The following is a 27,284-nucleotide window of genomic DNA, read 5'->3' as shown; positions in this document are numbered from 1 at the left end:
CACAGGGAAAATCTGTGAAGTTGCCACCAGGTCATCCCTCAACAGCTTTGTAAACGTACAGTTTACTCACAGGCTCAACCTGCAGTTCTCTGCAGAACAGTCCTTTGGGAAGACGCTGCCCCAAGCAGTTGTCCCAACATAGTACAACTATTCTAATTAGCAGCTGATTTAATCATGTTCTTCTATCCTGTGTATTTCTCCCTCTTTGGTAAAGCTTCCATACCATTTTCTAAATCCCGAATGTGCCAGGCAGAGGAGAGGCTGTGTTCCAGAATGGAAAATGTTACCTGATATAATCCCCACCGCTGTGGCGTCTGAGTGCTTCAGACATTCATGAATGTATCCTCATAACACGACTGAGAGGTAGGGAAGCATTGTTATCCCCATTTTACAGGGAAACTGAAGCAGAGAGATAAGAAGTTACCTGGCCACTCTTACAGTAGAAGTCTGTAGCAGAGCCCCTGAAATTGAACCCAGAGCCTTAATCATAAGACCGCCCTTCCCTTTTTGGCTCCAACATAACAGTATTGCTGAATGTAAATGTTAGCTGGCTGTAAGGGATATAGAACTGTTAGTGTTTTAACAATAGGTGACTCTTATTATCAGAGAACTTTTTTTGGAGATGCCTAAAAAGGAACATGTCAAAGTCAAAACTTGTATCACTGCCTCTCTCTAATGTTGCTGATTGTGAGCGAAAGGAAGAATCTGAGTTTTTTCCCCATTGTTCAAACTCTTCTCCCTCTACCTCCCCCCCCTTCAAAATTCTTTCCATCCACACAAGAAACCTTATAAGAGCAAAAAAAAAAATTGAAAAACAAAACATGATTCCTCAGCAAAGGAGAATTATTTAATTTTAGATTATAAAAGTTGTTAAGCAATTAGCTGACTTGGAGAGGTGCTCTTGCATTGAGAGCTCAGATATTAAGGTGATGCATGTGATATGACAGCTTAGATTGATTTTTATCATAACAGAATTTACTCAAATATTAAATGAATTTGTGGAATTACTGTGCAACTATATAGAAATTTATAATCCAGATAAAATAATGTAAAGTAAAAACCAGATCAGGCAGAGTGAAACAAAATGTTAAACTAAAAATGAATTACTTCTATATAGTAGTGGTTGAATTGATAGTGTCACCTTAAATTACCTTGCTGCCCCATGGGCAAACCCTAGGGTTTGGGGACTCCTGCAGTTACAGTAGCTTTCTGAATTGAGCTTATGTTTGTATTGATTTCAGTTTGTCACCACATGCAGTCAAAATGTAAATTATGCAAGCTTCTTTTCTGCTTGTATCAGTGTTTTAGATGAAACACATCTCAAATGTAGAATACTAGCTATAATATTTTCAATTTAATTTTTATATTGGGGTTTTAAAATTACAGTGAAATAGTGTTGATGTAATTTCCTGAGGCAATTATGGGAGCTCAATTCTAAGCGAGTAAAGAAAGGTCTAATAGGACACAAAATGTTATAAGTCAGATATTATGGAACACTGCCTGGTGAAAGGCTAATATTGGGGGAAGAAAGACAATGCAGCATTCTAAGTCATTATACTTGTTTTTGATGTGGAACATTTTTTCCCCCAAGCTTGCACACCAGAACAATCCCATCTTTTATATCTAATTTGAAAAATGTATTTTGGTTGCGAAATAAACTTCCTTCTAAAGTTGTAATTGGTTTGCACATTTTTGATGAAAAGGCAAACACCAGTTCAGATATTGGCTTGTTAAGGTGCACAAAGTAAAAGAAAATGCGGTGTTCAGTTGATTACACCAGATAGGAGCTATATAGCTCCAGTATGTATAAAATTGGAATACATTTCTTTAGAAACAAATACATAAAATACATCAGTATTTACCCCAATTAAACAGAGCAATTTGTTTGTTTGCTTGCTTCTTACCGAAAGAAACATTTCATTATTAAATCATCCGTAAAGTCTATGAACAGTTGTACTCTGGAAGGGATTTACAGCAATATACTTCCCTAGGTTTTCTGTGAAATAAAACCAGGCCTGCTCAATATCTGTGAAAGTTGACAAACTTGCCAGAAGGAAGGATCAGTACTTCAATGGCTAGGGAAATGATTGCTGCAGGGAATGTCCAAGATGCAAGGTGACATTACATGTGGCTTAAGAGAACAGCACACCAAGCTGGGTAAAGGCTTCAGTGGAAAAACGGGCTGCCTTGAAGATATTGCTGTAGGCTTGTAGTAATTTAGGGGGATATTTTCAAAGGCACAAAGGGCAGCTAGGCATCCACCACCCAGTGCATGTCAGTGGGAGCTGGGAACTTACATCCTACTGTGGCTTTGAAAATCTCCCCCTTGGACTTTTTTTTAGCTTAAGAAACATCCAAAGTGAAATTATTTAGCTAACCAAAGACTCTGGCTCTTTTGTGTAGTTAACAGCAAAAGTGCATCAAAAATTCTGCCATGATTTTCTTTTTATGATTTTGAATACACATTGTATATGTCTTAAAGATGATTGAACGGAACAAAAAGAACAGTATAATCAACTGATCCAATTAATCAAATGAAAAAATGGAAATGTTGTGGATATCATTACAGTAAATTTAGGTGTCTATCCAACATCTCTATTTTGAATGGAGCATATTGAATTTTACTTTTCATGCTATCCATAACATGTGGATTTTTTCCCCCTTCAACTCACTGTTCATTTTAAAAGATGATTTTTTGAAAATGAAAAAATTTAAATTTAAATTACTCTCAGAAATCACTGACAATGCAAAGAGCAGAGTCTGTCAAGGAAAAGTGGGGACATTTTAATAAGATTTATACATTAGATTTTTAACTTCGTGCCTGTCATTCTGCCCATTATAGGCTTTATCAGAGGACAGAAATATTTAGTTCATAATGGGACCAGTGATTAATTGTTTCTGAGGGTTACTTTACAGTAAATGGTATTAGCTGTGAAATTTAAAATCTCGAACAGAAATTGTTGTGTAAAACCTAGCAGAAGAACTAAAATATTTTGAGCAAGACTCAATGCTCACTTCAGTTGCATTTTGTTCATACACCACAAAACACACATTTCTGAGTATCGATTGTGTTCATTTACCACAGTAAAGTGCATTCATTGATAACTACCTGCTGATATTGAATCAATTTTATGTGCAGCATAGGGCATTTTTGTCAGGTAGGGTAAATAATATTGATTCCATTTTAAAATGAATAGAGGGTAGGAGAAATTAATTTAGTTCTATGAAGTTATTTAATAATGCTTTATTGACTATTTAAACAGTGAAGGTCGTGAAATAATATGATATCATGAGGCAAGATGCAGCCACGGGCCTTAGCAGGGTTACAAGCTACCCTTATAAAATTACAGTGAACATATTTCTTTTCTTAAAAAAATTCCACTGACTGTAGTTGATTAGTCTTAATATAGTATCCTAATTGGTTAAAAAAACTCACGCAAATTCATTGCTAACTACAACAATGCAGATCCACAGTTATACTTACACCATTTTTGTTTCATTATTAGTGGACAAATTTTAAGACTTCAGATATTGTTCCAAAAAATATATACTCTAGTTCCAAAAAATGTTTAACCCACACAAAGAGCAAATAAACAGAAATAGAATGAAAAAGTTGACGTAAACCCTTTGTTTCATTTTCTGTCAGCCTGTCCCTGAAATAGAGCAATAAGGATAGACAGATGCTACAGGCAAAGCTATTACAAATGTAAGCTATGCATACATTTTCTTCACAATTGTTCTTATAATTAACATCTTACAGTGACAATTAAATATTTTCTATTTCAACAGCAGTCTGGATGTTAAACAACTACTTTCAACAATTTCAGTCTGCAGGACCGTATAATTTTCACCCTACAGTTTTAAAAGAATTGGTCAATGAGTTCTCTTAGCCATTATAGTTACTTAACAGATCTTGGAATACCGGAGAAGTTCCAGAGGACTGGAAAAACTTACTGTTTTGTCAGTATTTAAAAAGATGATCCAGGTAACTATAACTGTTTAATTTGACATTGATCACAGGAATCAATCATGGGAAAGCTGATACGGATGCAATCTGTGAAGATTGAAAGATAGTGGAATAATGAATGCCAGTCAACATGATATTATGGAAAATAGGGTCAGATCAAACCAACAATATCATTCTTTGAGATTATAAATTTTGTTAACAAAGGTAACTATTGATATAATATACTCAGACTTCTGTAAGGCATTTGATTTAATACCACACAACGCTGTGATTAAAACATTCACACTATACAAAATCAAGGTAGCACATACTAACCTGATTCAAAAACTGTGTAACTGAGAGATCTCAAAACATAATTGTAAATGAGGAATCATCATCTAATAGGTGTGTTCCTAGTGGGGTCCTACAGTGATCTGTTCCCCTCCTTAAAGGTCACCTTTCACAAAAGGGAGCCTTTACATGATCGCTGCCACACCTTTTTTGGATGCACCTGAGTTGAGATCCAATGAAAGCTCAAGGCTCTTAGCCAAGACCAAGCAAATGATCTTCTTGTTGGCATCCCATACTTAGCACACCAGCATGGCAATTTGACAAGCGATCGTTTTAGCCTCCTTTCCCATTTAAGGGAGTGGCGACAAGTTCGATATGTTCCTTTCCTGGTGGTATGAGCACCGGTGGCAGTAACCACTGACTCATTTGTCGGGGGACTTGCAGTTGCCGGATTTTGTGCCAGGTCCAGTATGTCATTAGGCTGGTAACTAAAAACACTACTATTTGGCACCCCAAGATTACTATGATGGGGTATAGGGCCATATTCAGGATCCCTGTGCCAGTGGGGGACGAGCTCAATAACACTTCCCACCAGTGGTATGACAGGTCCTGGCCAATTCTTGCAAATACCCATTTAATTTGATTGGTGGCATGATGCATGGTAATATGACTCTGCACCCTTCCTGTTCACAGTATATAGCTGGTTCTGTAAATCAGGTTATACAAGCAATGTCTGTAAAGAGGTTAAATCCATTCCAAGGGGCAAAAGTTTTACAATAGAATACAAAGTATACGACGCTTTTAACTGACTATATTTAAATTCGGGTACATGAAATTCAAAATCACATACCCTAATTGCTTTAATATGGCAGAAACATTTATAACATAACTTCATTTGTTTGCAGTACCTCTATGTTGTTAGCATCCAGTAGTTCAACTTCTAATCCCGTTCCACTCAAAGCAGTTCAATACATTTCTCGGGAGCCTTTTCTTTAGGCTATCCACCTCTCCTGGCTGCCAGGCAAATCCAATAACCTTCAGCAGTTCACATTGAGATAGTATTCGGGCAGCTACACCTTCACTGGGCCTTTCCTTCTTAACAGCCAATGTCATACAACACCCAGGTGCATTCAGCTGGGCTTGCATGCTGGAAGATGACTAGGAAGTAATAATTGGCAGATCTTATTATTTTAGTAACCAATGTTTTTACATACTCTTTTTCCCTTGGTAATTTCACTTTGTATTTTAAAACATTTTAATGTCCATCCTTTTATTCCCACCAACAGATAAACCTTGTGTCTCATGCATATTTTGCCTTTAAATGTGCCTTTACCACCCAAGGATGTTTCCCTGTTAACAGACTGGTGTTTCTTGACCTCCGTCCTTCTGCAACATTGGTTTCTGTAAATACAGTTAAAATACTTGTTCATCTTTTTCTGCCTAATACAGTATTTCCTTTTTTGTAACACAATACACAATAATGCTAGCAACAAGATAAACAAAACAAGACAAAACATAAAACACAATCTTTGTTGCGACAGTAGACCCATGGTATTCTGGGTTGCGCTTCAGCTGGTACCAGCTTTTCCTAATTTTCTGAAAGACAGAAAGAACATGTTTCCACTCCTTTTGAGGTGGCAGATGATTGCTTAAACTATCCATTCCCTTTACAAATATCCTTCCTGAGTGCCGGCAAAACAGAGGAATTACCCCCATACTTTCCTGTGTTTTTGTTCTATAGGCAAGCCAGATTTCAATGGCTCCTACCTTTTAAGGGTTTAGGGGAAATTATCCCACTGTTCAGTTATGAAACTTATGAGGTGGTGTACCTCAGTTTTTCTTCTTATACAGCAGAACAAGTTTGTAATGTTTTTTCTGCTGTGCTCAGCTTTGTGTATTCACAGGTAATAGCTGAGAAGCATCATTACTATATGACCTTAAAGGTTTTTTTCAAAAATCATACACACTATACATTGTTACAGGGGTACTTATTAACATTAAATTTATCCCAATGTTTAATATTAACATCAAAACTATTAAAAACTTCAGATTTCAGCACTGCATACACACGAAAAGACTATTTTTCCCTACTTAGGGTTAACATGTCCCTCTCTTATTTTTTGGTTTGATTTATTTTTCCACCTTCCTCTGGAAGGTCATAATTTGCGCTGTTTTGTGTCAGGTAGTTTGCTGACCAGGTATGTTCATTATCTGCAACTCCTTTGTGCTGCCATTTATGGCAGTTCTTTCCTTCCTCTATCAGCTAGGTAATTTGCATCAGCACAGATGCTTTTGGGCTTGCTTTTGGATCCAAAGCCATCAGCAGCTCAGAGACTCTGTCTTAAAACAGAGACAATCAACTTCCACAGGAGTTTTGATTTCTTTTCACTTTCAACCCCTGCTTCCAAAACACACAGTGATCTGAAAAAGAAAACACAACCTATTGTGGCTACCTTTAGAGCCCTAATAGGATTTTAATTAAGTAGCATGTTTTGTTTGCATTTCTTTTACCCCTTCTACAATATATACTGCACATGTCCTGGGGAAAAAATGCACATTCCTTTCATAGTGTAACTTCTATAACATTATATTAGCCATATCAATTTGTACATAAGGTGTAACAGTTTCTTTTGTGCTCACAGAATTTTCATGTACCTTTATCAAAGTGACAGTCTCATTACTCAGAGCCATCTTAAGGCTCAGTGTTTCTAATGTTGCTTCCTTTTTGTGAACCTCACCCCTGCTGTTGCTCCAGAGGGGCACTGTCTTTTATCTTTATTCTTTTACTACAGCTCTTATCTGCTATTTTGATTTCTGTCTCCCCCCCCCCCCCCCCCCCCACCCCCCAAAAAAAAAGGGATCCAGAATTTCTTCCCATTCTCCTGGGTGTGACTGCCGTGCTGCAGCCACGACTTTGGTCTTTATTTTAAAAACATTTTAAATTTTGTAAAGCATCGAGTTACCCCTTAAGGGTTAAATGCCAAATCCCAAAGCCAAACAACACTAATTACCTGTGTCTGGCAAAAAAAAGTATCTGTCAGTTTTACAACTTTGGTTTAGGTCCTAAACACTCCACATATGTACACAATATATTTACACACACACACACAGATACATACATACCCTTTTGCTTAACATCCCTTACACTGCTTTAATTTTTACACAGCTGTACATAGATTACATTTGTATACATTTGAGGTCAGGTAAGTTCCAATAGAAATCCCTTATGTTCTTTTAGCGAATTTGACTAAATTGTTCAGTCAAGTGATTCAAAGCAGATTGTCTTTTTGCCTGGCTTATTTACAAACGTTCCTTTGGAAAAGGGCCCATTTTTCCTTCAGAATGGCTGCAAAGCAACCAAGAATTCTTTTTCTATAACACTTTTCTTGTTAACATTTTTACAAGGTTCAGCTGCTTAATTCCCTCCAGCCTCTGCAGAGTTAACTTCTCACTCTCTTTATCTGTTGCCAGCCTGCATGTCTGGGCCCGATCCTGCTTTCCTCGCTGCACTGCCCCTTCCCATGGGCACAGGCTTTGTCCCACTAACCATTTAGCAAGGAGGATGGGCTCCTCAACTAGCCCTCCCAACCCGTCCTGGTCCCTTTTCTTTGTTCTCTTTCTCTTTTGTTGTTCTGGGGTGGTCATTCTGCCAGTTAGGTAGTGACCCTTTCTGACAGAAGGCACAGGTACTTTGCTGCTGTTTACTGTCTTAGACTCTATCAGTTCAGTCCAAAAGACCTTAGGCTGCCCGCATTCTCTCCACCAAATTTGTTACCCGCACAAAATTCTCTGTTACTCACACATTCAAGGGCACCCACCTTTACCTCATTTCTTAGGGTTCACGGCATAACCCTTTTAATTTAGGCCCCCTCACCCTTTCCCAGTTCCTAGGGCTCCAGGCAAAAAGCACCTAACTTTACCCCTCCATGGGCTCTGGGCTCTACTCCTCTATGGGCTCCGGACATGTACCCATTCCCTGTGGACTCAGAGCAAACACTCTTTCCCTGTGGACTCAAGGCTTAATCTTTTGTGGATTTACAGTGAAAGAGCTTATACAGTAATATACTATATAACCTCTATTTCTTAACAATCACCAAAAAGAGACTGCACACGCTACACATACAGTGCTCACCACTCCCAATAAGAGAGAGGAACTTTTCCCAGGGCCGTCCCTAGCCATTTGGATGCCCTACGCAGCCCCCCAGGTCTCCCTTCCCTCCTGCAGGGTCTGGAGCTGTGGGGGGCCACTTTTGGGGGCCCCACAGGCCCAGAGTGGCCTCCCCCCCTCACTGGCAGTAGCTGGAAGTGGAGCAATCCTGCCCCAGCCCGCTCTACTCCGCCAGCTCCCAGCCGTGGCGCTCTGCTTCCTTTCCCCACCCCAAGCGACATGGCTGGGGCCGGGACAAGGGAAGCGGAGCGGGCTGGGTCCGCGTCGCTCTGCTTCCTGCCACCTGTGAGTGCAGGGGGCGATCCTTTCCCCACATTCACCAGCGGCGGGAAGCGGAGCGCCGCAGCTGGGAGCTGGTGGAGTGGAGCGGGCTGAGGCCGGGTTGCTCCGCTTCCTGCTGCTGCCAGTAAGTGCGGGGTCACTGGGGAAGAGGTGGAATGGGGGCGGGGCGGGGGCGGAATGGGGGGGAGGGTAAGAGGCAGGGTGGAGGGAGATGTCCGGGGCCCCGCACCCCTCTAGAGACGGACCTGTCCCTTGCAGTGGGCGCAGCCCATGAGGGGGCCGGCTGAGGGATAGGGCTGGTTGCGGGGCTGGTACTGCTGCATATGCAGCTGCCTATGGTACCATGACATTTGGGGCAATTTAGTACCCTACGCAGCTGCGATAGTGTCATTGGAAGAGTGCTAAGGTCTGGCGGCAGCCCTGATCTTTGGGGCTATGTCCTGGAGTTGGTTCCTTATCTCTAGACATAATTTCTCCACTCGAGGAGGCAATCAGCCTGAGTTCTGAGTCCCAGTAATGGAATGTATCCATAAATTAACTCGTGAATTGCAACATGGGAACTTGTAGGGAGCGACCCCACCTCCTATTGCAATAGACAAATTACAAGCTGTTTGTACTGTCAGTCTCCTTCCTCTCTACCACTCCTTGCTGGGACTTGCAAATTCTGTTACCCGTGGTTTTCAACCCAAAGCTCTTGGTAACTTTTACTCTGTGGGAGATGGTGTCAGGAAATAAATCAGGGGAGACACGGCCCTCCGACCGATAGATGGCTGGCACAAACAGGACAACACAAGAGTGCTTTCACTTCAAGCTAAACTTTACTTAGTCTCAAGCACTTACACACATCCACAACAGGTTAATAAAACACCCTCAGCCCTCGATAATTACTGAAGCTGAGTGTGGCTCTCGAGTGGCACAGCGGCAGCCCGTCTGCCGGTGGGGAACACAAGATGCATCCACAGGGAGAGTCCAGTCCCGAAGAGTTCCACGCCTCAAACTTCCCCCCCTTATTTATACATTAGTAATAGAATGACGTTTCCCTTAAAGAAAACTTATTAAGCAAGCAGTTCCAATGGTCAAGCTAGAGGGTGGTCCTGATTATTGATTAACCAGGTGTGGTTTTTCCAGAGTTTGCAGCCTTGAGACCCTGTTAGACACATTCCTGAGGGCACATCCTGCTCCTTTAAAATGTATTTATCAGCGACTTCAACACAATTCTTATCAGGAAGGACGCAGGGTCAAGCTGCCCTTTCTGTCGCACCCAAAACCCCCTCCCCTCCTGCCTTGGTCAAGCTGCATGGCCACTCTACAGCCTGCTGACTTGGCTGCTTTTAGCAATAAGCCATAGTGGTTTCAGGCACTTTACTGGTTTGCTGACATCTCCCCGTACATGGTAATCTGGACTCACTCGAACAATGTGTGTTTTAATACAGCTAAATGCAGTGTCATACATCTTAAGAACAAATTATGTAGGTCATATTTACAAGATAGAGGACTGTGTTTTGGAAAGGAGTGACACAGAAATGGTCTTGGGAGTCGTATGGGTAACCATCTGAACATGAGTTCCCACTGTGACCCAGTGACCGAGAGAGCAAATGCTAACCTCAGATGTATAAGCAGGAAAATGTGGAGGAGACTTACCACTATGTGCCACGTTGGTGAGAGCATACCTGAAATACTATATCCAGTCTCAGAGGGGTAGCCGTGTTAGTCTGAATCTGTAAAAAGCAACAGAGGGTCCCGTGGCACCTTTAAGACTAACAGAAGTATTGGGAGCATAAGCTTTCGTGGGTAAGAACCTCACTTCTTCAAATGCAAGTCAATTTTTTGATAGTAGAGGTCTCTCTTATTGAGCAGACCAAAGCATAACAAGATCCAGTGGCTGGAAGCTGAAACTAGACAAATTGAGGGCATGTCTTCACTACCAATGTTAAAGTGCTGCCGCGGCAGTGCTTTAACATGGCTGTGTAGTCGCAGTGCTGGGAGAGAGCTCTCCCAGCGCTGTAAAAAACCACCCCCACAAGGGGAGTGGCTCCCAGCGCTGGTGCACTGTCTACAGTGCCACTTCACAGCGCTGAAACTTGCATCACTCGGGAATGTTTTTTCACACCCTTGAGCGAGAAAGTTTCAGTGCAGTAAAGTGGCAGTGAGAGGAATGTGGAGGATTCTCTGTCACATGAAGTCTTTACAGCAAGATTGGGTGACATTCTACAAGGTATGCCCCAGCTCAACCAGAAGTTGTGGGCTTCATGCAGAAATCACTTGGTGAAATGCCCATGTTGTGTTACACACTAGATAATAATAAAATCTGAGTTGGGTCACTTTTTAAAAACTTGAGCCCCAAACTCCAGTCTGTTTCATTAGCCTCTTTAAATGTATCATTCTGCCCTACTGCATATGATCTGCAACTTCTGTTATCCTCTGCTGAAGGTTCTTTTTGTAGTTCACAGAATGCTATCTTCTCAGCCAATAACAGAATTCTAGAGTAATAGATGCAGTAATTTTGGATAAATTTAATTTAAAAATGATTAATTTCTGTAATTTCTCTCCATCACATTCATTTTAAAATTTCATTTTAACCAGTATTGTAGGACTCACCAGTTTAACGTTATCCTTGCTTTATTTTTATTTTTGAACGATGTGCAGTTTCTTTTTCCTACAAATTTGAAGTCTACAAATAAACTGGTAAATCTTGAAAACAGCAGAAGAATCTGGAAGTGTATTCCTAAATCTACACTGAGTTTGGAATAAGTTTTTAAATTTCTTTGTGTTAAGAATATCATGACGGAAAATAACTAGTAATTGCTCTCAGATCGTGCAGAAGTGGATTTTTCCCCTCCCCACCACACACTGGCCAAAATGTGCAGACTTTTGTTTACTTTTGAACTTTATAGGAAAATATTAATATTAGAATATTGGCTATTGTTGCCAATTGTCATTAACATGTACATTGAAATTCTGTGAATAAAAAGTAAAATAAGGGTGTGCTGCCACATCAGTGTTCCAGTGGTAACATGTTTCCCTGGGGTCAGTAGTTCTCACACTGAGGTCTGTGGAGCATCAGTGGTCTACAGAACTCTTTCCTGGTGGTTCAAAAACATGTCCGTATGAAAAACAAACAGTAAGGTTGGGAAGGGAGGTGAGTCAATGAGAAGAACTTTGTGCTAAGAAGTGCCTCACAGAATGAAAAGTTAAGAACCACTCTTCTAAGTATCAGAACCCTAGTGGCCATGTTCTCTGCCAGTCTAAATTGGTGCAGCACCATTGACTTCAATGGAGTATCTCCCATTTACACAAAGGGTTTAGCCTTATAATTTCGTTAAATAATTTTTTTAGCGACCAAACTGCTAAGCAGCTTGGAAGAGGGTATTGGTGAAAAACTATTATAGCTCACATGACCAATCAATTGGATTGTTTTTGCAAATCCAAGGGTGTGAAGTAGATAGGCTTAGTTTTTATATAAAATATAAGGTAAGAAAATATTCATATACAAATACATCAATAAAATACATTTTATAGTATAATAAAACTAATTAGGAATGTCTTTTTGTGGCACAAAAAGAATAATCATTGAAGTGAGGACTGAGCCCAAGATGCTATTTGTTAATTCAGAGTATAAAACCATTTCTCTTGGTGCTTTAAAGTTTCATTAGATATTGGGGGGGGGGGTGCGACTCCTTTTTTGCAATTCAGGTTGGCTGTAACAGCTTCATAGGATCATATGCAATTTGCTCTTACCTGGAAAAAAAAAATCAGAGTTCACAGAAGCCAGCAGTGTACTCAGACACACCGTGTTCTTAATTCTTTATTCACAAAACCTTGGTCTAATTAAAAAAATTAATACTGACTCATTCAAACAAAAGCTGCAAAATAGTGCCGTAAAGACAGAGGTTAACTCTGTTGTAAAATAATGACCAAAGCTCACATTCTTAACTTTTTTTAAACCCTTGAGAAAACTCCATAATTTATATGTACAGTACCTGGCAGAAGGAGTTGCAGTTTGGAGACTCGCTCAGCAGGATAGTAAGAATTGAGAAGTCTCTTGTGCAAACGTATATGTTTGCCTCTTTTTCTAATCTCCGAAAAATGTAAATAGTTATAATATAAAGTAAGTTCAATCGCACTTCAGCAATATATCACATAAAGTGCCTTCAAGCACAATTCAAGGCTACATCAGGAAGTATGGGGGAGGCCTAAGGGGGAAATACACTCTAAAAGCTCAAGTGATAGACTGAGAGACAGGGAGATTTTCAAAAACTCATAGGGCATTTGGATGCCCAGCAGCCAAATCCCATTTTGCCTTTGGAAATCTCCATCACAGTACTGTATCTCCATCATTCAGATGAGTCTCAAAACCAAGGTCCTTATTAAAGTTCCCATGATGCTTTTCCCATGAGACTGTTAACCCTGGTGATCTGTCAAAATTGCATTTAGGTGATTACCTTCCACCTGTCTTCTGCCTACAGTATAGTTGGATATGATAATTTTCATCACTTCATGTCTTAAATCTATTGGGTAGTATTGCTGTTGTCAAATGACTGCCATGACTCATTGCAGCTGTGGCTGCACTGAAGTGATGGGCTAAGGGGCATCCCTAGCATACAGCTGATTGAATAGTATTCTGCAATTATTAGTCTTTTTTTTTTCTTTGTGAAGCATTTGTGAACCAGTCCTAGTTTTGCAAAATAATGACCATGATTCAGTAAATCACTTATGAGTGTGCTTAACCTTCAGCATGGGAGAAGTCCTTTGAAAGCAATTTTCTGCCATTTCTTGTGTTTTTACCTTATATTTTATGTCTTATGTTCTATTTTCATGTATTTCTTTCTCTCCCTTCTGCCCTCCCCACTCTTACACCCTTGGTTCATTTTCTTTCATTCTTTCTTTCTTGTCACTTTTCCTCTACTCTACATTTCATTTTTACCCTCTTATTTTACCTTTACTTTTCCCCTTCTCTATTTCTATTCTCCTACTCCAGAGCTCCTAGTGTTAGACTTTAGCGGTTCTAGTATGTAGTGCTTCAACTGCAAACAGCATTAGATGTAGTACATAGTATAGTAAGTAGAGCATCTCATTTCTAACAGGAGTAGTGCTGTTAATAATTCCAGATGGGACAATATTCCATTCTGTACTAAAAGGATTAGAGGATATGGACAATGGATTCAGATTACTCATTCAGGTCTCAGTCTCACATCCTGAAATCATCGCATGAAACTAAATACTTTGGTATGCAAAAACTTAGGTGTTGTAGGTATATAAAGCTGCGATTCCGTATAATTGGATATTTAGTACACAGGACTTAAGATACATAATTTAATTAAACTAAAATTTGTATCACATCATAAAATTAATGGGAGTTTTTATGCAAATAATAGTTACTTACTTTGCCCCCAGTCTATTTTGTTAGTTTTATTGCAATTGGAATAAAATTGTTAAACAGAGCAGCCTAAGACTGGACAGTGAAAAAGGAAAATGAAGAAACTAACACAATTTTTTCCCGTATTAATCAGCAGTTATTCACTTGATCCCTCCTAATGCCTTGATTGCTGCTGGGAAAATCATAAATATAAGGGACCAGTCTATAAAAGAACATTTTTTTCAATCTGCCTTGTGCCTGTTTGTCTGATATAGCATCTTTCCTTTAGGTGGATGAACGGCATGAAGCACTTAGTAGAGCATCTTGGGTGAAACCTTGACCCTATTGAAGTCAATGGGAGTTTTGCTAGTGACTAAAATGCAGCCAGGATTTCACCCCTGGTCTCTAATATGAGAAATGCTGCTAGTAATCCTGAATGCATTGCCAGTCTGTGGAAGTGGCGTGGAGGTGATTTGGCGAGTAGCAGGTAGTGTGCATGAAGGAGGTTATTACATCTTTGGTGGTTTTAATAAACATAGGTTCAGTCAAACCTTTTCCCTGGTTTCACTTCATGAATGGTTACACTCCTCTGCTTTGACTTTTGGGTTTGTAACAATCCCAGAATGCGTCCGAATCTGCCAAGTGCTCACTGGCTTTGTGTTTTTCACCTCAACCCATAATTCAGCCCAGGTTCACTGATAGGTTCAGAAACTCATCCAAATCTTGGTTTTGTAGCAATGCCCTGGTTTCAGGTTGTTACAAAATTTCACACTTTTGTCTGACTTATTATTGCTTGTTATTTTTATTGCGGTAGCATGTAGGAGCCCTGTCATGTACCCCACTGTGGTAGGCACTGTACAAACACATCACTAAAAGACTGACTGACTTACCATATGGTATAGTGGAACCCTTGATTTCAATTGTCTTCTCTAACTCTGACGTTCTAGATACCACTGCAATGAACTGATGACATGTCACACAGGCAAATAGAGTGGATTTCTTATGCTAGATTATGCACAGTATATTCGTAGCTAGTTCAAATACTCACATTTTAAAACCTAAGGCATGCTTTCCTTTTTGAGACCAACATCAGTAAGTAACCCTATTTTACTTTGACCTATGAAATTATACTCAAATTGTGGTTCTAAACGTGAAAGAAAAGCACATTAATCTCTAATTGCTGAAGCCTTTGGCTGGCCCTAGATTAGATGCCACTATGGATAAACCTTCATTCTGGGTCTCTTTTGCTTCCACCATGGTGCTTAGCAGTCTCTTCACTACCGGCTGGATCGGCGGGCAGTGATCGATCCAGCGGGGATCAATTTATTGCATCTAGCCTAGACATGATAAATCGATCCCCGAGCGCTCTCCCGTCAACTCCTGTACTCCAGCTCAGCGAGAGGCGCAGGCGGAGTCGACGGGGGAGCGGCAGAAGTCGACTCACCGTAGTGAAGACACCACGGTAAGTCGATCTAAGTACGTCTACTTCAGCTACGTTATTTACGTAGCTGAAGTTGCATAACTTAAATCGATCCCCCCACCCCCAGTGTAGACCAGGCCTTTACATCCCTCCCTTTGAACCCGTCTCTAACTTGCTATTTCATGGCTGTGTTAAACCTTCCAAACTCTGTTAAGACATCTTAATGCTGAAAACTTTATTGTGTCTTGGGTGAGGTGGCTACAGCTGACTGTATGAAACAGGCAAGCTCTTAACAATAACTTTTCAACAGTCAACAAACTTTGTAAACTGTGAAACCACACAATTCACTCGCTTCATCCCCCTGTGTAAAATAAAGATATTAAAACTCATATTCTATAAGTACAGCGTATGGTCCATTTTAAATTGTTCCATGTTCTTACACATCTGACCCACTGAAGAAGGTGATTCGGAGTCTGCTCCTGCGCCCATTAAAATCACTATTGGAGGTACTATTGACCTTGATGGGAGCAGAAATCAGTCCCTTATTATTCAGTCACCACCCAGATAGGAAAAAAGCAAGAGTGTTTTGGGGTTTTTTTGTTGTTTAAATTGCAGCAAAATGGCATGTTTATCAAGCCTGCTTGTTTATTGACAATGAGCCTAACTGTGCTCTCATGTGAGTGAATTTTGCCATTGATATACATGAAAGCAGGATTGGTCCTATAGTTGGTGGTGATGGTTGTTGGCATTTTTTACACTATTTCTTTAACTTTTCTGTAAGCTGAGATGACTTTAACTATCGATTTTTTTTTTTAAGCGAGGGCTCTATCCTACCCCAAATTGTATAGTCTTTTTAAAAAGGTACCTTACTTGATAGCTTATAGACTTGTAATTAAATAAAACAATTCAAGCCAAAAAATAGGAAGCAGCCTGTTCCCTTAGCAGATGTTGGCATTGTTATGTCATTGAAAACAAGGCTTTTGAAGATCTATATTATTTTTCCTTTTCTTTAAGTTATCAGTTATAATGTATCACCCAGACCTCTGGTCAAACCAAAATGCACGTGTTCCCTTTGTGAGCATTGTACAGTTAATTCTCAATGGCCTTTTTTTATGGCTGTGGAAGTGCCACTTATTCCAGCAAATTACCTTTGCAACTTATGCACCTATTTGTTAGACAGCTTACAGTCACATGTGGGCTGAGCACCGTTCATCGCCACCTTTATTCTTTGTGCACCTGCACAGGTCTTCTCTGCCAATAGCAAGCTCCAAAGTAGTTACCACAATTAAGCCAAACTTTCTCCCTTTGAAAGATGTTAAAGACCTGCTCTTAATAGTATCGTTACCATTAACTACAGCTACTTACTAATTGTAAGAGCAAGAGGAAGGAGGCTGGCTACCTATGTGGTATTGTGCTTGTATTTTTAGTACACTGTGCCTTTGTAGTCATTATATTTATGATATATTTCAGATCCAAGCAAACAGAAATGATGGTAAAATTAAACATGGTTAAGTACCAGGGCATTGTTTTGTTTTGCTTGTTCTGTTTTGCATTGTACCTGCTTTGCCTTTAGCCTGTGTGCTCTTAGGACCAGGGATCTGTGATTTGCTTCAGCCCTGCCTGCAGTTACGGCCCCATATAACACTGTTAATGAGAGCTGGTTAAAAAACACTGACATTTTCTTATAAAAATCGGACACATTTTGCAAACATGTTCCCATTTTTCAACTAGCTGTGCTGCTAAACAGTCCTCTGCTGTGGAATGAGGAGAGCAGCCGAGGGAGAAGGCGTTGTCAATTCTTAAATTTCACTAATACAAAATAAGCAGGGCAAATGTTTGTACACATTTAAAATACCTGTGTACATTAAATTAAACCTCTATTTAAAAGATTACAGCATGTGAGGGGGTTTGTTAGGTTTAATTGCTCTCCCTGTTCATAGCAGTTCATACACAGTCTTTTTCCTCCTCTAAAGGAAACTCTGGCCTCGATCCTGTCTATGACTAATTGCATAATGTGAGTAGTCCCACTGGCCTCACCGAACTGTTCACATGTGTGAAGTTAAGCACATGTGTAAGTAGTAACAGGATCAGGGTCTGTCTGCAAATCTGAGTTATTGCTTTAAACCTTACGGGGTTTTCCCAATACTTTTTCAGACAGACCCTATCAAAGATATGTCCACTTTCCCGGAAGGAATTTCTAGTGTGGTGAGAGCAAGAAACAATCTGTTGATAACATAATTAATCTGCTCGTCCCCATTAGAAACTGGTGTGTCAGGAATCCAACTCTGGCCACACAACAGGCCACGTGGATCTGTTCCATTCCGAGGTAGCTCTCACTGGGCTTTTAGTTAAATGACTGATGTAAAAGTAAATGTTTTAAGTATGGATTTGCCTATACATGTAAGCAAGAGTGATGAAAGTGATGCATTAGATCACCGTAACATATTGACATTATCAATTATATGTTATTAAACAGCTTAGCTAACTGAATGATTTACCTTGTGTTTAACTGCCTTTTTCAATTAAAGGTTGCAAATGCTGGGGAACTGGGGCACAACAGTAGAAACCATATATTTTCTCCTGTTAACACCAGCACTGCTGACATGCAAGTGATGGGAGTGTTGGCGTTTTGCTGCAGGCTGTAATGGGCTAGTTTAAATGGTCTAAAAAAAGTGATTAATGATTAGGAACAGGGCTGTTACACAGCTTCACAGCGCTTTTCCTCAATGCGTTTCCATTTATGTCAACTACCTGCACACTTGGGAGGTGTTATTTCAAAGTAGTCAACACGGTTTTTTTTTTTTTTCTGCTGCCATTTGTTTCCATTTCATAGGTCCCTTTGGTTGTCTAGATATAGCTAATGTTTCTTTACAGTTGTAAGCTTCACTGATAAAAGAGGATTATCCACAGGCTTTATTAGTCTAGTAACCAAAAGCTAAACTGTTGAATCTGAGTGCCACTTTAGACATGGGGGGATTTCTTTCCTGATACCACACTATACTTGGTATTATTTGAGAGATAGTGTAGCAGAAATTTTATAGGATATCCTGAAATTAACCAAACAACTCACTTTTTCAACCAATAGACAGTTTTCTTATAACCATGTTAACTTCCGTGTACTAGAATTTGCAGCAAACACTAATTTGCACATTAGTACGGCTTTATTATAAATAAACATGTAAGAACGCTACCGATATTATACATGTGTGTGTGAGACCAATACAATTTTTCTGAAGCTACTACTAGACATAACGCATTCCCTTTGCCCTATAATGCAAATTAGAGTGCAATAGTGGCAATTGAAATTGCTTATGTCTCTGTACGCATGGCTTAGAACCTGATATTGGCTGTATGTTGGGTTGCCATTGAAACTCCGCATTTACCCACCGTTTCCATGCTACATTCTCCAAGATACCAACTTATTTCTTTATGCTTGCAATCAGAGGAGTGTAGTAACTGTTGACAATGGTTATTTCACGGGTGACCACAATATGAAGCTAATTGTTTACCCTCCACTCCTATATTGCTATATAAAAACAGGATTTTGCCGTAAGTTTCTTGTTTAAAAAGTAGAGTCCCGTTACTTCAAGATAGCTCATTGTGGGCTAGCAGTACACTCCTGCCAGGCAGATCTTAATATGGCTCTAAAACAGCGGTGGGCAACCTGCGGCCCATCAGGGTAATCTACTGACAGGCCACGAGACACTTCGTTTACATTGATTGTCCACAGGCATGGCCACCGCAGCTCCCAGTGGCTGCAATTTGCTGTTCCTGGTCATGGGAGCTGCGGAAAGCAGTGGCCAGCACATCCCTGCGGCCTGCGCCACTTCCCACAGCTCCCATTGGCAGGGAACGGTGAACCACGGCCACGGGTGGCCGTGCCTGCGGACGGTCAATATAAACAAACTATCTCGTGGCCCGCCAGCGGATTACCCTGCTGGGCTGCCTGCAGGCCGCAGGTTGCCCACCACTGCTCTAAAAGAAACAGCAAACACCACTGGATAGGGCAGATTGCTGACTAGAAGCCTGAACATGCCGCTTGGGACATGAAGTGTTGGAAGGCTCAGTAGCCAGCTTCCCTTTTGTACTGGTCTTGTTACCTTTGAGAGATGCTGCTCATCCAATTCCTCCTGATTTGTTTTCTATTAAGGTGCTTGGCCAGAATGCCAACAAGTCATAGAGAAAGAACATCACAGTAGGGCAATGAGACCAAAATGGACTAATTTTTTTTTTTTTTTAAACTAAGAAAAGTAACACTGAGCATTATTTTCAAGCACTTTCAGCACACCTCAGTGCACAAAAGGAACACCGCTGTAATGTACCATATAATGTTCTTGCAATCGTAATGATTACAAGTTGTATGTGTTTGTAATAATTTTGTAAGAGAATATACAATATTTTGTAACTTCAAGGTGGCTTGCACAGCATATGGGGAGGGACTCCCCAGGATTTTGTCCTTTATATAGACATACATTAACTGGACTGAATATTATAATATATAATTTATGATGGTAGCATGTGGGAGTCTGGGATCCCAAGCTTCCATCTTCTCTCTGCCTAATAAGTACTCCTGTTCTTTCTGCCTAATAAGGTTTCTAGCTAATTAGCAACAACTTGGATTTTATTTTTTAAAACAGAAACTTTTGTGCTGGAAGAATTTGTATTTTTATTCTATGGAAGGGTCAGCAAAACACCTGCTATGGATAGTTTGCAAGTGTTACTTGTTAATTCAGGCTCCCAAACCCCAAACAGAATGTTGTGACCATTCACAAGTCATGCTCTCCCAATTAGTTTCCTTTTAGAAGCGTGTCCAGATTCGTTACACATATTTTTTAGTTTTCTGTTGAGCTCAAATACTTTATTGTAGAGTTTGTTCGTAAATCGTGATGTAAAAATAATTTTTTCTACACATCAGTACAGCACTTTTTCCCCCTGTAGTTTAAGAAGCACTGCTCATGGGCAGGTTTCAAAGGAACCTCATCTCCATATGGTTTTACTCGATAATCCTTTATCCACCATCTTCAGCTCTCATTCCGTTGCTTTCTTGCCTGTGGCTACGTTTCTATCTCTGCATCAATTAGCACAGTGATTTATACAACAAGCAAGCAGTTTAGAGGTAATGGTACACAATTAACATCTCATTCCACCATAAAGGGTATGCTAAATACCCCAGTCACTGCTTTCTCTGCCTTGAATTGAAATAAGTGTTTGTCCTAATTCATATGCTATCTGATGTGAAGTGGGCCTGCTTTGTACTGCACTACACCATTAATCTAATTATAGATAGCTGCAAATGAAGTGCTGTCTGAGCACAGAGACTAAAGAAAATAGCGCTTTTGTCATTTACCATGACTCTGTAAAGCAAGATCGCACTTTACATGGCACTATGGCAAAATGGAAATCTGAATAATATTGCTGCCTGTTGCATCTTTTCTAATTACAACAGCATTGTAAACACAACTGGGCGCTGATATAAATAGAGCTGTAGATATGCTGTCATGTGGGTTGTAGGAGAAAATCCTCAGAGTGCTGTTGTATTAAATGATGCATCCTGATTGACAGCTACCTTGAGACTGCGCTGATGGAGTTGTCAAAGCATTATGCTAACAGGCTGCTCCAGTGACTGCAGATGTACAAAGCTCTGAGGCTCACAGAGCTTTCTAACGTCTGTCTGTTCATTTCACCTTCTTCGTCTGGGTTGTAACTCCAAGAGAAGGACATCTACAAGCTTTAATTCTGTATGTTTTTGATCCTGACTGTTTAGCCTTAGCCTAAAGTGAAGGGGATGGATTTTGCATGGCTTTAACCCTTGTTAGGTTTTTCTAGAGTGTTAATTATGTATCACACAATGAATTGAAAGTGGGAACCATGGCTGGATTGCTATTCTAATTAAGTTTTTGCTGCTGGACTGTGTTCTGCATGATGGTGATTTTCTCCTTCTTTCCCCTCCTCCCTTTTGCTGCTGTTAAAGGCTCATGATTTTTGTGGGTATTCATTTTTGACTGTCATTTTCCAGCACATGCAGTGTTTGCTCCTGCACTATATTAGGGATGTAGTTGCTTGTGTGGAGATCTTATTATTAGTTCTTACTACCACACTGTGGAAGTAAATTAGCTCCAGAACCCAGAGCTCAAGATCTCCGTAATTTGAGACTTACTTTAAATCTCTTTGTTGAGTAAGAAGTCCTTGTCTCTAAAAGAAGATGATGACTGCCATCTTCAAGTAATATGGAATAAATACACAAGCTTTCCTATTTATTTGTCATGGTGAAAATATAAACAAGGATATGGTCACTGCTTTGAAATGTAAAGAGGAATTAACGAAAAAGACAGTGTGCTGATAGCAGTTCAGCATTGAACGTTGCTTATTATTGACTTGAATGATTACTGGAAAACTGTTACTCATGAGCTCCTGATGGCCAATTGACACCTGTTAAATGACTTGAGACAGAAAAGGAAGCTTACTAAGAGCGTTAAAGGGAAATTACCTAGCTAATAAAGTTTATTCATTCAGAATGGACATTATTCTACTGTATGCAGTGTAGTTGTTTTACTGAAAATAATCAAGATGCACAGTGGGCGACTTATTTGCTAGAAGCTGAGCAATTTACAATTTTTAACCTTCCTACCAGAAAAATGACAGGTTTTAAAAACATGGCTGAGTATAATGTAAAGCATACTGTAAATCTGCTTCTGGTCAGCAATCCAAATAGGTACTTAAGTTACATATATACATACGTATATTGCTATGTTAGATTGCTCTGTAAAATATCCAGTGGAGTTTGAGTATTTACAACTCAGGAGAACGTGAGATTAAGGTATGTAGGGAAGATCATATTTAATGAACTAATGCAAGATGTAACAGGATGCAGTTTGAGCATCATCCTTGCAGCATATTATATTCTGTTATAGTTTAGTTTACTGAGGTTTTCTTTAAGTGGAAATGTATTTTAAATATGAGCGTGTGACCTCCTTTAAACCACAATTGGTTGTCTACATTTTTTTCTTTCTCTTTTTTTTACCACTTAAGTAGAATAAGAGATTTATACAGTAGGTTTAAAGTAAATATATATAGTTTTCAATTTATTGCCTTCTCTTTGTACCTTTATCCCTGCACATCTGTTGTTATTATGCCCTTTTCTCTAGTCAGAGAGATTTAGTTGTAAGAGGTGGTTTTGCATTACATACACCATAGCATTCATTTACCAAGAGACCTAGGACAGCGTACTGTTACCCTAAGCAAACTGTTAGCTAACATCACCTTTCCCTACCATCGTTTTTGTTTACTGATAGTGGACTTCAATAATCCTGTGGAAAAAAAAATACCTGTTTTCTACCCAATCGGGCATGCCTGACTCCGTTCAGGTACTTTTTTATTAACTTTACTTTGGCTGGCAGAATTACCCTCTGAAACCCTGGAGAGTGGAGCAGTGACCAGAGACAACTGCTGATGAGTTCAGATCTGATCAATGGCAGATTTCGCTGCTGCTAAAGTCCACCCACAGACAACCTGCTTATGACTCCAGCAGATGTTCCTTCTGTTTTAGACCAGTGAAAACCTTATGGTCTCCACTTGTAATCCAACCTCTGCAACGTTCCCCATTCTCCCCCTGACCACCCAACCAAAACACACCTTAAAAAAAACATATGGAAACTTCCACTTCAGATTTTAGATTTAATTCAGTAAAGCAAAAGTGCAACAGTACTAACTGTGTGATATAGACATTTTTGGTGTGTCCTTAATTGTCTTTGTTTTAGAGACATCTGTAGGCATTGTACGATTAGTTTGGTCTTCCTAAGGCCTTTGCAGTTCTCATCAAGCCACGTGCGTATGTCTCAGGTTAGGATCAAGAGCTCACTGACCCCCTCTGTGTAATATGGTTTCTGAGAGCTCAGAGATAGCTTTACAAAGGAATGCTTATGTGGGGATTTAGTGGGGTCCAGCAGAAAGTAGAAATACATCAAAGATAACCTTAAAGAAGGAACCTTCTCTCTGGTGCTTTGTCTTCTTTTTTATATTCTGAAAGGTCATTTGTTAGCCAACTGCACCAAAAAAGGCCTTTCCTGAGAAGTTTACTGTTGTTATTTTGTACTTTTAGATTACAATAACTCTCTTATCCCCAAAACAGACTAAAGAACAATAAACAAATACAAAAGGAAAAGGAACAGCTCATCAATAACAAAGACCTGCATTTGAAAGCTGTTAGTTTACTGACTCTCACATCTCATTCCAAGCAAAGCAGGAGTCCTGCAGAGAAAGGAATGTAAAAGATATGAAAATTATAAAGATGGTAAAAACTGAGTATTTGGTTGGTAGGGATACTATAACTTGGTATGGAAAATTGAGCTTTAACGTGCAACATACAGCAGGACACTCTCCCTGTCTCCCATCCCTCTGCATTGCTTCAGGCTTTGATGTGGGTGGGGAATTACTTTAAGTATTTCAACCTCAGTGAAATGTTGTAAGACGGCTTGTTCCTTGGAATTAAAGCAGATTTTTCCCCTGCATTTAAAGTTTAAATTTTGAGGTTGGGCAGTGCAGAAGAATCAATCTATATAATACTTAGAAAACCAAATGGAGGGTAGGCATAACTTTTGAAAACTATATCAAAGTAATCTCTAACACCATTTCTGCCAGTCCAGAAAGCTAACTTATTTTTGTTTTCTTCCAAGACCTAGTTTTTTATTATTATTATTTTCAAACTATGAATACAAAGCAGACACTAACCATGGATACTGAAACTGTGCAATTTGGTGTAATTATATTCCCCCCCATAGATTTAATGAAGGACTTTTAAGTACAATTTATCTTTGATAAATAGTCCCTCTGCACAGAATGTTTATTAGATTGACAGCAGAATGCACTCTGCTAGCTTTTTCCCCCTGCCACTTATGACTCAGATGAATTTAAATAGGAGCAAAAAGCTTTTATTTGCACTGTAATTTCACTTAAGGATCATATCCTTCAGAAACTGGCAGACACTTGTATGACTTGATTGCAACACACACACTCAAGAGTAAAGAAACATGCATAAGATGTTATTATTTGACCTGTCACATTGTCGCAATTCTGCTTGCAACTTATGTTATCAAATCTCCTCTAGGTATCTTCTCCCACCCCCCACAAGTGTGCATACACGCACATGGTTATTTTTTTAAAGGGACATGGCAAGCAGCTTACTGCATTCAATTTAGTCATTTGTGCAGAAAGGTAAATAACTTACCTTATTTTGTTTTTGAAAATGTACACGCCACACTCTAATTGACAGCATGATGGCAGCAGGATGTTTTCAGTTATAGCAGCTTTTTATATACAAAGTGGTGCAGGCTCATATGTGCAGCATCAGACGTACTCAAGGCATACATATTTTGGTGAGAGTCCGAAAATCTCCAGGTGGTGGGTATAGCTTTGTTTATTACTGTGGCACATGACTACATTCAGAGGTTTTATTTGTTTCATATAAATTGTATCTCATATTTCTGAGTTCCAACTATTTTCCAACCAAATGGTTACATTGTTCACTGCACATGTTCCATCTATCCGGACAGCATTTATGTAGGATGATAACCCTCTGTTAAAACCAAACAATGTGTATCTTCAGAAAGCTGTTTTTTAAAGATTTCCACTGCAGTTAATTAGCTTACCATTGTCTTTTCCGAGTATCCCATTTTACTCCCTGTGGAAGCAGAAGTTAGACTCCCCTTTGCCTTCATCTGTGTCATTTTGTATAAAAATGAAAAGTAGAAAGACTCCATTTAACAAAACAATGGTTAACTATTTCAGTAGACAATATACTTTTTAAAAGGTGTTAAACTTTACCTCATCAAAATACACATTTGAATTTTAAATGAACTTAAGCCTACTCCACTTATTATTGAAACCTTTGTTTAAATGATTGATGTAGTGCAATGCTGTTCTTCACTCTCAGTTGATGTTGGGAGATCAAGGAGTTTCTCACAGAGACCTGCTGCCATCTACTGGATTTCTACATTCAGTTTCACATGCACTGCAGCAGATTTGAAGAAAAATGCTCACAAACTCAATGAAATGTCCATGAAAGTGTACACAGGTTTTTAAGAACTGAACTAAAAAGGGATATTGACATACAAATGTACATAGTTTCAGAAAGGTTTAGTTTAAAGGGATGCTGTTAGATAGTTCAGGCCCTAGCGTTTTGTTTTGTTTTGTTAATTTATAAAACGTCATAGAAATATTTTTTCTTCTTAAATTTAGACAAAAACAGTTAAATAGTTTAGGTTGAACAGGACACATCACCCTTATCCTGGAAGGGTTCCATTCATTCTTACCTCACATAGAACTACCAATAGGACATTTCCATGCCTTGTTTGCAGCACTATGCTTGTACACGATATTATGGAAGTGAAATTGTCTGATCTGTTTTGATTGCAAAAGCTGAATGAAGTGTAAGATGCAAACACTGAATAGTACAAAGTAAAGTAATGTTTTAAAATTCATTCATTGTTAATAGTCTAGGGAGGCGTTAGTAATTCAGGGCTAAGTTCTAATTCTGCTCATGACACACAGGTGTGTATCTGAAATTATTCCATTTAATTACTCCAGACCTAAACCAGGGTAACTCAGTAGGATTTGGTGAGGAAAAAGGATATTTTCTCTTTTTAAAATTATTTTTAAATTTTAATCTTTTTTCCCTTTGGGGGGAGGGAGGGGAAGAATCTGAAATGTGTTAACCAGATTATTAATCCAATATTGCCCTTTTAGTTACTCAGTGCTGCTGTTTGGGTTGTCCTGTACTTTTACCTTTGTCCGTATACTCAGGTAGTGAAAATTGTGACACGGATTCCAAACTTTAGACAGTTCCATACAGTATAGATAATGTGTGTATAGTATAAAAACACCATCGCTTATGTTGTCATACAAATAGCATATCAGTGCAAGACTTTTAGATCATTACAAAGAATTCACACGAGATTAAAAATATTAAAACATTTTTCTTTTCCTTAAGTACAAGTTACGAATACTGACCAAGCTTGCTGCAGAGTTGAGTAAATACATGCCAGAGAAAGCAGTGGAGGATACAACCAGTATTTTGAGATCACCGATGCCTGGAGCAGTGGTGGCGGTTTCTGTAAAGCCTGGGGACTTGGTAAGAGAGGCTCTTTTGCTATATATAATTTTATACTATATTCCACACAGTTTTCTCCACAGTATAATTGAAAGTCTGAGCCTATATAAGAAAAAGACCCAAAAATCAGGACTGTCCCTATAAAATCAGGACATCTGGTCACCCTAGTGAGAGCAAACACTTATCTGGATAGCATGCTATCCTGTAACAAATGCCCTGGCAGGAAGAAACTTTTTGTTGATTGTGGTGGGGGAGGTTGCTTGATTTTCTGCCATGGACCAGTTAAGTACTGTAGTTGTCAAATGCAACCTTCATGTTTGGGTGAAACAGGATAGATGTGTCCTGGGGAAGAGTTACTTGATTTAAAAAAAAAACCTGTTGTCATTTAGTGTCATGACAGAAGTACTGTGATTCACACATTCCTGAAGGGAGCATTCCATGCTAAGTAAGAAATCTCTGTAGGCGATTCCCTCACCCTGTCCAAGGAGCAAAATCTAGGGAGAGGAAGGTAACAGGACACATCACCACTATCCTGGGGGTTTCCATTCTTTTCCATCACACAGAACTAGAAAAAAATGTGATGTTTGAGAGTTACGCTTTACATTACTCAGTTTTGTGTGACCTCTGAGCACAACCACATTAAGAGACTTGAATCTGAGCCAACTTACAGCGTTGAAGGGGGTGATGTTATACTGGGATAGGGGACATTAGAATAAA

The 27,284-nt window shown here is 39.4% G+C and overlaps 1 protein-coding gene across 1 annotated transcript in view; it reads left to right on the top strand.

The window, feature by feature from the left end:
• The window catches only part of PCCA (propionyl-CoA carboxylase subunit alpha), a 384,189-nt gene that overhangs the window by 341,630 nt on the left and 15,275 nt on the right, over positions 1 to 27,284 (top strand). Inside the window, exon 22 of the mRNA XM_034758211.1 lies at positions 26,448 to 26,588. Coding sequence (XP_034614102.1) covers positions 26,448 to 26,588 — 141 coding nt within the window. The remainder of the gene's footprint in view (positions 1 to 26,447; positions 26,589 to 27,284) is intronic.

Source organism: Trachemys scripta, chromosome 1 (assembly GCF_013100865.1).
Source record: "Trachemys scripta elegans isolate TJP31775 chromosome 1, CAS_Tse_1.0, whole genome shotgun sequence".
NCBI lineage: Eukaryota > Metazoa > Chordata > Testudines > Emydidae > Trachemys > Trachemys scripta.
This window is presented reverse-complemented; position numbering and strand designations above follow the sequence as displayed.